Consider the following 13,455-nt stretch of genomic DNA (forward strand, 5'->3'; position numbering starts at 1 on the left):
TAAAGAATTAAATGTGGAGTCTTAAAATCAGATGAAGAAATGAGAGCTATATACAAGAAAAGCGAGATGATTATTATAACGAGGAGGAGGAGGGGGAGATGGATGTAGAGATGGGGAAATAGGAGGAAGTCAGAAAAGGGAAGGAATGGAGGAAGAAAAGTGGGGATAAAGTGAAGGGAGAACAAAATAAGGGAGGACAATAGAACGGGAGGGGTAGGTGGGAAAAGAGGTGATACAAAATGAGAAATTCTGTTGGGTAACGGAGGTGGTGAGGGAAAATAAGTCATACAACGTGTCGTACAAGTAGGATACGATGAAACGAAATCGACGTATGAGAAATGGAAAAAGATGTTGAAAAAGTTTTAAAGAAGGGAGAAAACATGAACATGAACAATGTAAAAATAAAATTGTAAAGAAGCCGAAAGATGTAGGAGAATGTGGATGAGAAAAATAAGGAAAATTAGAATGAGAAAAACAGGAAGAAGAAAATAATTATGAATAAATTTGGCCATATATTAATTATGGAATAAAGAAATTGTCATTTATTTAATTCGCTATTCTGTCTCCGTGTATAAATTCTTTAGATACTGCGGTATTTCATATGTATATTAAGTGACTGGACATTTGTGATGATTTGCCAAAATTTCTACGTTTTCAGGTAATTTTTTGCGTTATTATTTTCTTTAGCAGCATTTTTCTTCCTTCCACTCTTTTATTCTTTCTTTCATTTCCTTTCCTTTCTGTTTTTATTGATCATCACCATCATCATTACCATCATCGATGTTGATTTATTATTCTAATCATTATTTCCTCGTAATGAATTTTTATCTTGAGAATCGATATCTTCAATATCTATCTCCACCTCGTCCTCGTCCTCCTCTTCCTCCTCATCATCAATATCATCATCATCACCACCACCAACATGACCACCACGACCAACATCATCATCATCAGAATCGTTAGATTATACATTGATATTAACATTATTATGATCATCATCAACATTCTCATCCTGTTTCACATCATCGTCGTCCTTAAGTTCATAATTATCATCATCATCATCATCATCATCCCCATGATCAATGTCGTCAACATCATTATTATCGTAATCAACATCATCATAACATTATCATCGTCATCTTCATTATCATCGTCATCTTCCTTACATTCCTCTCACATTCATTATTTCTTCTTATTCACGAGTCAATTTTAATACTTTATCAGAAGTTATTTCTTTAGTTTTCTCCGTCTTAACTCATTTCTGTATTCCTTCACGTATTTTCCCGCCTCTGTTTTTTCTTTCACGTCTTATTTCTTCTTCTTCTTCTTCTTCTTCTTCTTCTTCTTCTTCTTCTTCTTCTTCTTCTTCTTCATTTTGTACTTCGCTTCTTTTTTCTTCCATCTACTTCTCCTGTGTCTTCCGCTTCAACTTCTTTTTCCTCCCCTTTTCTCTTCCTCCTCCTTCTTTTTCTTTTCTTCTTTCTATCCTTCTTCTTCTTATTCCTCACTTTCTTCTTCGTCTTCCTCTCTTTCTTAGTCTTCTTCATGGACACCATCATCTTTTTCTTCTTTTTCTGCTGCTCTGCTCCTGCTGCAGCCACCATTCCTGCTACTGCGACTTCTCCTCTTCCACCCCATCGTTGTCTTCGTCGTCGTCATCCTCCTCCTCCTCCTCCTCCTCCTCCTCCTCCTCCTGCTACTACTACTACTACTACTACTACTATAACTACTACTACTACTGCTGCTACTGCTACTACTACTACTACTACTACTACTACTACTACTACTACTACTACTACTACTGCTGCTGCTGCTGCTGCTGCTGCTGCTGCTAATACTAAAACTGCTACTGCTACTGCTGCTGCTGAATTTACTACTACTACTAGATATTGTACTTTGTTATCTCATTCTTGTTAACTCTCATCTTTCTCCTTTTCCCGCCATCATTCTTTTTGTTTCCTTATTTTATTCTAAATACTCAGGATTAATAATCTATAAAATCCATCTGAATTAGAATTGCTTATAAAAATTCTTTCATGCCACAGATGTCTTCATCATTATAGTATCACCGATATCGTCCAAGTATGATTCGAAATACTTATTGCACTCACATCTTGCATTTCCTACTACTTTATTATTCTCTAATTAATACTATCTCTCTCAAAGTTTGTGTAAATGCATTTGAATTTGTTTGTATGTCACTCTGTGGAGGTATATGCCTGAAGGAATGTATGGGCGTATCTACGTCAGCGATTGATATCCTTGGCGAGATTTATGTGAGCATGTGCTGATGGGTGTATGTGTGATTGTACTATTTATATTCCAATTTATTTTCTTCCTCTCTTTTCGTCATTCTGATTTTCGTTGTTATTTTCCTCCTCTTCCTTTACTATATATATATATATATATATATATATATATATATATATATATATATATATATATATATATATATATATATATATAATTCTTGAATCTATGTTCATCATCTTCGATTTTTCCACTTTATAAAAATTTTCAATTGCTTTTTCCATTTCTCATGAATCTTTTTTATTTCAATTGCATTTTTATAGATCAAGAAAGAAAGAAAGAAAGAAAGAAAGAAAGAAAGAAAGAAAGAAAGAATGGGAGGACAGAAGGAACGAAGAGAAAAGAAAGAAATTCGCTGAAGAATATAACAACGTAAAATGCACATGAAAACGTAGAAATATGGCTAAATCTTCACTGAATGGTATAGTCCAGTCACCCGATATGCATCTGAAACTGCGCAGTATCTGTAGAGCATATGCACAGAGAATGAATTAAACGACATCCTTTTATTCCATAATACTAAAATTGTTTCTATATTTCATCATAGCCATAAATTAAAGATGAGATGATATAATTTATATACGCCACACACACAGATCACACATACATGTTCACATAAACTTATACTCTTATGCACAAAACATTTATTTACTCATGCACAGACACATACACTCGTACACATCTTCATACACGCACTCACGGAAATATGACAGAATATAAATTAGAAAGGCAGAGAGTGAGTGGGAGAGAGACTAAGAAAGAGAAGACATTACATTTCTAGTCATATTGTATTAATAAAATAAGAACAAAAATTGAACTTACAGTCTCTGTAAATTGGTAAAATCTTGGAAGATACCATATTCGATTTTCTCAAGCTTATTATGGTCCACATGTCTGTTGTATAATAGAGATTTTGCAGGAAATACTATGGAAAAGCTTTCTGATAAATCATAAACTGTTGGAGTCATGAAATCAGATGAAAAAATATGGTTATGAAAGAGAAAAGCGTGATGATGATAATGAAGGGAGGACGGGTGGGACAGGTGCAGGAGTACGTAGAGGTGGGCAAGTAGGCGTGCGTGGGAGGACAAGATTATGAAAGGAGAAGGGGAATAAAAAGCGATGCACAATGAGAAATTGAGTGGAATGACGGGGATGGTAAAGGAAAATGAGTCATACATCGTGTAGGTCCATAGAAGTGCAAGTAGAAAACGATGAAACGAAAACAAGGAATGGGAAATGAGAAAATAAGTTGAAATATTTAAAAGGAGGAAAAAAACCGATGAGGATGAACATTAATAATGTAGAGCAATGCTGTGAAGAAAATGAAAGTTGCGGGAATAAAACACATAGCAGATGAGGAAAATATCAACGAATATCAGAATGAGGTAAAGAGAGAGAAGAAAATAAATATGAATACATTTGGAATCTTAAGATCAGATAAAAAGTTGATGGCTGTGAAAAAGGGTTCATAGAAGGAGGGAAAGTAAGACGGAAAGGGGGGACGAAAGAGAAAAGAAGGTGAAGACAAGATGAGATGGAATAAAGTGGCGATACACAATGGGAAATTGAACGGAATAACGGAGGTAGTGAAAGAAAGTACGTGATAGAACGAAAGGATCTATAGAAGTACAATGAGAAATGGAAAAAGAAGCTGAAAAATTTAAAAAGACGGGTGGAATCAAATTATAATGAATATGAACAATGGAGATGAAAATTGTGAAGAAGTCGAAAGATTCAAGAATAGAATACATAGTAGAAAGACGATGAGGAAATTAACAACGAAAATCTGATTGAGGAAAAGTGGGAGAAGATTATAAAAATCAAAATAGATAAAAAATAAAAACAGACATACAGATATCTGCACATACAAACATACAATTTTGCGTATCATATGAATCATTGATTTAGATACACCCATAGATAGTTTCTCACACATGCCTTCTCAGAGTTACATTCAAACAACTTCAAAATACATTCACAGAAAAATTGAGAGAGAAGATATGAATTAGAGAATAATAAAGGAGGAATAAATGCAAGATGTGAATACAATAAGCATTTCGAATTACCATTAGATGATATTGCTGATACTATGCTGATGAAGGCGTCTGTAGCATGAAAGAGATTCGATAAGCAATTCTAAATCAGATAAATATTATAGGGAAAAAAAGAATGATGATGACGGAAAAAGAACAAAGAAAAATACGAAGACAATTACGAAGAATGAGATAATGAAGTAGAAAATGCAGTAGTAGTAGTAGCAGCAGCAACAGTAGAGTAAGAATGGAAAGAAGAAAAAGAAGATGATGAAGAAGAAACGATGAAGCTGAAGAAAGTAAAGAAAAGGAAAAGAAGTAAAAAGAAAAAGGTGGAGGACGAACCGAAGAAGAATGTAAAGGGGAAGAGTAAATGTGAAAGAGAAGAGTAAAAAGAAGAAGGAGAAGAAGGAGACGGGGGAGGAGGAGAAGGAGAAGAAGGTGGAGGAGGAGGTGGAGGAACAGAAGAAGAAGGTACAGAAGACGGTAAAGGAAAAGTAGAAGGAAAAAAAGAAAAAGTAGACGGAAAAGAAGAAAACTATATGGATAAGGAGGGGAAGAAGTAAAAGAAAATGAAATGTGAAAGAAAAAGAAGCTGAAAAAGATTAACGAATAGAGAAAGTAGTTAGGACAGAGACAACGTATTCGGCCATGTAGAAAGAAGTAAAGAAAATACTGATAAAATATTAAAATGGTCCCGAGAATGAGATGAAGAAAGGAATGTGATACGATAATTATGAAAATGGTGATGATGATGATGATGAAAGTGATGTTAATGATGATGTCGAATATTATGATGAGGATGTTGGTGACATTGATCATGGGGATGATGATGATGATAACTAATAACTTAAGGACAATGATGATGTGGAACAGAATGAGAATGTTGATGATCATGTGAATATCAATGAATAATCTGACGATTCTGATGATGATGTTGATAATAATTATCGATGATGACGAGTATGGTTTCTAATGAATAATAGGTTGAATAAATTGCGTTAATGATGACGATGATGATGAATTTGATTATGATACAACAGAAAAATTCTGAGGTGTTTCTTCCTTGAGAAAAACGAATAGCTTTTTGATATTTGAGTCCGAAAGAATAGGTCATCCATAAATATTAATAAAAATTTATAATCCCCTATGGGAAGTAAATCTCGATGAAAGTATTTCGCTCACACTTTCGCTTTGTGTGAATATGCATGTAAGGTATTTCATTAGGGTTACAGAATGATATAAAAACCATGTAAGACCATTTTTAAATAGTATAATTTTCTGTTAGTTAAAGTTTTTCTTACAAAGACACAGAGAAACACACACGGATGCGAATGTACAAGCTACACACAGAAATATAAAGATGCATGTTTACATAAAATCATACTCTAATGCACAAAACATTTATTTAATCACACGGTGATCCATACGTTCGTACAAACTTCATACAAACAACAGAAACGGAAATATAATGACCGAATATAAATTAGAGAGTCAGTGAGAAAGAACAAGAATAAGAAAGGGAAAACATTACGTTTGTAATTATTTTGCGTCAATAAAAATTATCAGCAAAAATTGAACTTACAATCTCTTTAAATTGGTAAGATTTTGGAAGATACCAAGTTCGATTTTCTCCATCTTATTATGATCGAAATGCCTGTTATATAAACAGATCATAAACAACATGGCACAGAACAGTTTACTCATTCGACATTAAATTTAGAGCCTTAAAATTCGAGGACAAAATGAAGGCTATGAAAAAGAAGTGTTATGAAAATAATGAGAAGAGGTGGAGGAAGAGGTGGCGGAGGAGGTAGAAGGTGGGGAGAAGAGAAGTGGGAGTAGGAGCAGGAGGGCAAGAAATAGGGATTGAGAGTAAGGGAGGCGCAGGTGGAATAGTGAAAAACTGAGAGGAATAACGGAGGTTTTCAAGGAAAATAAAACATAGATCGTATAGATCTATAGACGTGGAAGTAGAATACAATGTAACGAAAATGACGCGTGGCAAATGGAAAATGCAGTTGAAAAATTTCAAAAGAGTAGAGGAAACAGATGATGAACATGAAAATATAGCGCAAAGTTGTGATGAAGACGAAAGATGGAGGAACAAAATACACAGCATAAGGACGACGAGAAAAGTAACGACAAAAATCAGAATGAGGAAAAGAGGGAGAAGATAATAAATATGAATATAAATATTATAGGTACGCATACACATATGTGAACATATACACAAAGAATTTGGACATACCTTCACAGACACACATTCAAATACACTGAAATGTATTCACACAAAAATTGAGAGAGAATATGAATCTGAGAAGAATAATGTAGGAAGAAAAGCAAGACGTGAAAACAATAAGCATTCCGAATTATCCCTGGAAGATATTGATGATGCTATAATGATGAAGACGTCTGTGGCATAAACGAGTGTTGAGAAGGAATTCTATTTCAGATACATATTTCATATACATTCTATTTCAGATACATATTATAGCTTCTTAATATTGAGGCTTGAGAACTGAATTAGGGGTAGAAATAAAAAGAGTTTTGGGACTTTCAGCTCGCGAATATTCTACATATAATTGTCCATGAGAGAAGCTAGGAGAAGGAAAGTTTAAGTCTATCAACCTTGAGAGATTGTCGTTGAGATTTATTTATTGACATAGGAAAACTTAGTTTCACTGAGAACTGGAGCGGTTTAAATTGAAAGGGGTGGTGAGATGGGATTAAAGGGAATGAAGACATCTTCACCGTAATATTTCCCAGTGATAATTGCTGCTTCTAGTTGCATCGCTTTCACCACCAGTCTGGTGACATTGCACAGGCGATTTGGATCCAGATTCGTGAGCAGCATGTTTGGGAGACCCCTTTTTAAGTCTTAAGTTGTGTGGGGGCATTCCAGATGGCTGCAGAGAGTTCAGGAACTCAGTTGAAAAAGCTACAGCTTGGTCCTGATCAGTGACAGTGTCGATAGATTTGAAAGAGTGTTTTTTTCCTGGAAGCAGCTGCAAGAGATTCCAATTGATTTTATCGACAGCATCATTATGTGGGGCGAAGATGGTTCGCTCACATAGCCAATGACTGTTGCTAAAGTTTTTTGCAATGTTTAAAAACATGCATTTTGAGATCATTGACAGTTGGTATCACCTCAATATAGGATAGCTTGTTTTGCTGTTGCATTTCTCTATATAAATGATAGAAAGTGTGTATCAAATGGATTTAAAATCCTGATTCAGTGACAGACTGATCATGTTAGTAAAGTTTTAACGTTTTTGGTAAAAACATATTCTCTTTTGTAATTCCATATTGAAAAAGAAAGTGCTACCCTGAAATTAAGTTCGCTTGACTGGTGTATGTAGGGTGCATGGCATCGCCTGTGACCCTTTCCAATGTCTAATATTTACATTTATGACCTTTAGACTTTTATGCAGGAGGTATTCTTTCGTTACAAACAAAATAATTGTCAATCTCGATCATATGGGATTATATGATTGTTCGTGAATTTCCGTAATTTTATTTATTTCTTTACTCTCTTTGATAAGCGACATTTGCTTTGATGTGAGAGCAGAAAGTGAGAGGAGAAAGTGAAAGTTGTTCGTACGTCTATATGAAATGTAAGTGTGTGCGCCTGTGTGAGTGAGAGTGAGTGAAGGTGTATGTCGTCATATATATTTTTTGCATGTCTGTGTAAGTGGCACTCTCTCTCTCAGACACGCACGTCTTTCATATACACATTCACGCATACATCTTTTTGTATGGGCGTGTGTGAGAGGGAGAGAAAGTGAATCAGTGAAAGTGTGTGTTGTCAAGCATATGTAAGTGGCGCACACACTACCTCTCATATATACATACATACAAAAATGCATATGCATATATCATTTTCGTCTGTCTGTGTAAGAGAGAGTGAGAGTGAATGAAGATGTGTGTTGTCATGTATGTATTTTTTTACATATATGCATAAGTGGCCTTCACTGTTTGTTACACACTCAAGCACACATTATCTTTCATATACACGTACATGCATAAATACATATGCATACATATTTTTATATGTGTACGTGTGCGTGAGAGACAGATAGAGAGACTGAGTGCCACTTACTCATATATAACACGCTTTCACTCACTCTCTCATACACACATACACTTTCTTCTCTCTTTCTTCTCTCTTTCAATTTCTACCCTCGAGGTAACGAATAAATACCATAGAGGGTAATAGGAGGCTTAAGGGGGATGGTCGGAAGAGAGTAAGGGGTAGGCTGGAAAGTTATGGAGAGAGGTTTCTCAGTCCCGTTCCCCTTTACCCGGTGGTATAATTGAGAAGGGTATAGGGAAGGGTATAGAACGGGGCCGCAGCCTCCCTCACTCTGGGAGGGGAGGAGTTTCCCTCCTTTGCTAGCTAGTATGTAATGTTAGTTATCAGCATACAATATTTCTTAATTTTTATCCAAGTATACTTACTCACAACTGATTTAAAATAGAAATATCCAGTGCTAATAAGTCAAGTTGCACCAAGAATATTTAAAGTAGGTAATGTAAGTTATCAGCATATAATATTTTTCAAAACATATCCCAGAATAAATACTCACATCAGATTTAAACGTGAAATATTAAGTGTTAATAAGGCGAGTTGTTTCAAAAATATCCAAGTGGAAATAGTCACCTCGGATTTAAATATGAAATATCGAGTGTACTCTAGCTAATTCTATTAGTTCCACTCCACGAACAATTATTTGAATGATTCATGTCGATATTTCTAACTTATGTCACGGAAATATTGAACTTTGAAATTTATTTAGTATATCGTATAAATTGAAAGATATCCTACAGTGTATATTACCCAAATAACGGAATGAGTGAACGACTTATATCAATGTAGAAAGGGTTTTCACCGGGCGTGCGTCCGTATGAAGCCTTTTCGTTAATTAGAAACGTTAATGCTTCTTTTTCTTCTGAAAATTACGTATGTTGTGTGTAACATCAAATTTCAAGTTTTACATAACAGTAATTCCAGTTCTTCACGGAGAACCTCTGCGACGGCAGGCGTTGCAGGGGCTTAGTACTGGCGCTGCTGTAGACACATTTATGGTTTAGGGTTTCAGTTAGGGTTAGTATTTAGCGAGTACGGTGTTATTGTAAATATTTACCAAATTTTTATCCAGTCACAATTATGTTTATCAGTAATCAACATTTGTGAGAACGTGTTGGTGTGAATGAGCAAGCAATAGGTTCATACACAGAAATTTTGTTTAGAAAAGTGCTTTTAGAAAAGTACATACCTTCCTGAAAATTCATTGGATTGATCCCAACGTTTATGGCAACAACATATTCTCTTTTCTAATTAAATATTGAAAAAGAGAAAAAATTCTTTGGCAAATGAATTCTGGCGCCAAGAACTAAATCCCTTGTTTCAGTATCACAATTAAAAAGCGTTTATCTTTACTTTAAAAGAAGAAGTAGATTTGTATATTTATGACGGACAATTATTCAATATTGTGTTTGCTTCTATGAGAATCGTTTTCTTTTAAAGCGAAAAAGCAAAGCCTTCGCATACTACAGGTATGTAACAAATCTTTCTTTACTTTCTCTGTTCGTTTGCATGAGATGTAGAACTTGTGGTGCGTGCGCACACGCAGACAGAAATTTTCCAGACAGTTACCTGTTATTTTTAGCTGTTCATTTTGGAGTTCTTCATGGAAAATTTGAAAGAATTTTTTTTTTTCCGGATTTTGTCAGGTATATTAAAAAACAAAATTGAAGAACAGTTAAAAATTTAAAATTTGAGGAGAGACGGTAATTGAAAATTTTGAAACCACGGTTTTTGCATATTGGGAATCTCCGACATTGAAAACAGGAATCGGCATAAGCTGTAGAAATTGTTGCGCACGCTCACACCCGAACGCGAGAAATTTCCAAACATTGATCTGTTATGTTTAGCAGTTCATGTTCAGTGTTAGACAACGGGTTGGGGCGGCGCACGGTGTGTGGATAGATTTTAAGTAGAAAAAATTACACGTGCTGTAAGCTGGTGACGTTTATAGAGAGAAACGAATAGGTGATTATATTTATATATTCTACATTTACATGTATAGCTTCTATCAGATCAACGGTTCCCAAACCTTTTCGAGTTGTTGTCCCCTTGACAAGCAGGCCACATTCTTAACACACTCCTAGATAAGTAAATTAAAGTGAATGATGAAATTGGAAATGAATAGAAAACTTTGGAGGAAGAGAAATCAGAGGAGAACAAGAGGAGAAAGAAAATTCAAGACGGGAATGAAAAAGGAAGGAGGGGTAAAACATATGGATACGAATTATATAGTCAAATATGTATACACCGCCACTCACAAGCATATGAATATACATATTACACTTCTGTTTATAAATTTTCATGCCAACATATATGAAATTCGCGTTTTACACATCTTCATACACAATAGAAGCATTGTAACGTACATAAAGAGGCAGAATATGAGTAAGAGTGAGAGAAATCGAGAATTAAAGAGAAAGAAGAGGCTAAATGTATAGAAATATTACATTCATGAAATAGTATCAACAAAATTAAACGAACTTACAGTTTTTGTAAACTGCGAAGACCCTCGAAGCTTCCTTTTTCAATGTGCGCAATATTGTTTTGTTGAAGATATCTGTAGGAGAAAAGAAAGTGGGTAAGTGTTGATATCGAAAATATATGCAATAAGATATTAAATATTCTTTAAAATAGGAGAATGGATGAGAGGAAGGGTTGCAATAAATAAGGGAGAGGAGGAGAGAAAGAAGATGAAGAAAGAGAAAAAGAAGACGAAGAAGAAGAAAAAGCAGAAGAAATTGGGATGGAAGAGGAAAAATAAGAGATGAAGCAGATAAATACGAAGAAGAAGAAGAAGATGGAGAAGGGAAAGAAGTTAAAATGGGCAAGAAGAATAAGAAAAGGAAACAGAAGAGAAGAAACAGAAGAAGTAGAAGGAGATCAGCGTACATATAGGGGCAGAATATGAGTAAGAGTGAGAGGAATCGAGAATTAAGGAGAAATAAGAGGCTATTAAATGTATAGAAATATTACATTCATGAAGTAGTATCAACAAAATTAAACGAACTTACAAATCTTTTAAACTTGGAAGATCTCGGAAACTTCTTTTTTCTATATGCGAAATATTATTTTGCTGAAGATATCTATAGGAGAAAAGAAAGAGGGTATGTAATCATATACGAAATATTTGCAATGAGATATTTAAATAAGTATTTTATAAAACGGGGAGTAGATGAGAGGAGAGATTGTGATAAATAACTAGGAGAAGATGAAGAAGAATATGATGAAAAAGATGAAGTAGAAGTCGAAGAGGAAGGAGATGTAAAAGAATAAAAATGAAGAATAAGTGAAAAAGATGAACATGAACATGAAGATGCAGAAGAAAAAGAAGAAGAAAGAAAAGATGAAGTAGAAGTCCAAGAAGAGGAAGATGTAAAAGGAGAAGGAGATGAAGAATATGCAGAAGGAAAAGAAAAACGAGATGAACATGAAGATGCAGGAGAAAAAGAAGAGGAAGAATAAGAATAAGAAGAAGAAGTGGAAAAAAAGAAAAGCAGCAGCACAAAAAGAATTTCATGAGAAGGAAGGCAAAATAAGAGGAGGTAAAAATGATGAAGACGAAATAGAAGAGGAAGAAATAGAAATGAAGGACAACAGGAAGCACAAGAAAAGAAGACAAAGAAGAAACAGAAGATGAAGGACAAGAAGACGAAGAGAAAGAAGGTGAAGATGTAAACGAATTAAAAAGAAGAAATAAAAAGATAAATAAAACCAAAGACGAAGAGAGAAACAGAGTTATGAGAGGAGGAAGAGGAAGAGAGGAGGAAAAGTAGAAGAAGAAGAGAAAGAAGAAGGTGGGGCTATAATATGGAGAATAAGAAGTGGAAAAAGTAGACAAAGAAGAACACGAGAAATAAGCTGAAGAAGGAGAAGACGAAGAAGAAGAGGAAGCAGAAGCGGAAGAAAAAAAGATGAAGAGGAGGAAGTAAAGAAAAGAAGTGGTTGAAAAACAAAAGAAATTGCACGTGATATAAGCTGATGACGTTTACAAAGCGAAAGATATAGGCAACTATATTTATATAGTCCATTTGTATATCTATAGATTGTACCATATAAATAAACTGAAGTGAATAATTAAGAAACTGGAGAAGAATAGAAGGATTTGGAGGAAGAGAAGATGGGAAAACAAAAGGAAAATAAAAATTCAAAACAGGAATGATAAATGGAGGGGTAAAACATATATAATCAAATCTAAATACGCCGCCACTCACATAGATATGAATGTTTGCATATATATATATATATATATATATATATATATATATATATATATATATATATATTAAATATTAAAACATAGGGTAAAAAATCATATATTAATTAATATCGATTAATTACCAGGAAGCTAGCACATTTAAATAATCAAAGAGATTCAGAAATAGTATCTGCAATCTCAGGGGATTAAAGTATATTTTTATATATAACGTTGACCACTAACGTGGACATTCAATGTGCTAGAAATAGATCACATCTTGTGTCTACTAAGACCTACATTGTTCTCAAAACGAAATTTAGCGGAATACCAAAGCGTAAGCGGGCAAGACATTTAAAATTACCGAAAAAAATCATTATTAAACAGGGACCGGTTTCGAAATTAATAATCTTACCGACAGACAATCGGTATATATATTATACATATATATTACACTTCTATTTATAAATGTTCATGCAAACATGTATAAAATCTCTATTGTACGCATCTTCATACATAATTCAAGCAATATAACGTAAATATATGGACAGAAAATAACTAAGAGTGAAATGAATAGAGAGTTAAGAAGAAATGAGAGGACATTAAATGTATGCGAAAATTATTTTCATGAAGTAGTATTAAAAAATTAAACGAACTTACAATTTCTCTAAGCTTGGTAGACCTCCAAAGATTCCTTTCTCAATATACGAAATATTATTTTGCTGAAGATATCTATAGCGGAAAAAAAGTATTATAAATTTTGATATACAAATCATTTTCAATAAGATTTTAAATAAAGATTCTTTAAAAGGGGATAATGGATGACA

General features: G+C 34.1%; 1 protein-coding gene and 1 long non-coding RNA gene across 8 annotated transcripts in view; one reads left to right on the forward strand and one right to left on the reverse strand.

Moving 5' to 3' along the window:
• Positions 1–5,921, forward strand: part of LOC149130120 (uncharacterized) — a 53,513-nt gene extending 47,592 nt beyond the window's left edge. Inside the window, exon 2 of the long non-coding RNA XR_016239193.1 lies at positions 2,574–5,921. This is a non-coding gene — a long non-coding RNA (uncharacterized LOC149130120). The remainder of the gene's footprint in view (positions 1–2,573) is intronic.
• Positions 1–13,455, reverse strand: part of LOC106876916 (uncharacterized) — a 100,011-nt gene that overhangs the window by 24,070 nt on the left and 62,486 nt on the right. For 4 of the 7 annotated variants that reach the window (XM_089346149.1, XM_089346152.1, XM_089346153.1 and 1 more), the window contains 5 exons: positions 13,289–13,360; positions 11,448–11,519; positions 10,922–10,993; positions 5,932–6,003; positions 3,133–3,204 (listed from right to left, as the gene is read on the reverse strand). In XM_089346149.1, the coding sequence (XP_089202275.1) occupies positions 3,133–3,204; positions 5,932–6,003; positions 10,922–10,993; positions 11,448–11,519; positions 13,289–13,360 (360 nt within the window). The remainder of the gene's footprint in view (positions 1–3,132; positions 3,205–5,931; positions 6,004–10,921; positions 10,994–11,447; positions 11,520–13,288; positions 13,361–13,455) is intronic. The other 3 variants (XM_089346151.1, XM_089346154.1, XM_089346155.1) reach the window with 1 other exon arrangement.

Source organism: Octopus bimaculoides, chromosome 30 (assembly GCF_046866305.1).
Source record: "Octopus bimaculoides isolate indiv1 chromosome 30, ASM4686630v1, whole genome shotgun sequence".
In the NCBI taxonomy this organism is placed as follows: Eukaryota; Metazoa; Mollusca; class Cephalopoda; order Octopoda; family Octopodidae; genus Octopus; species Octopus bimaculoides.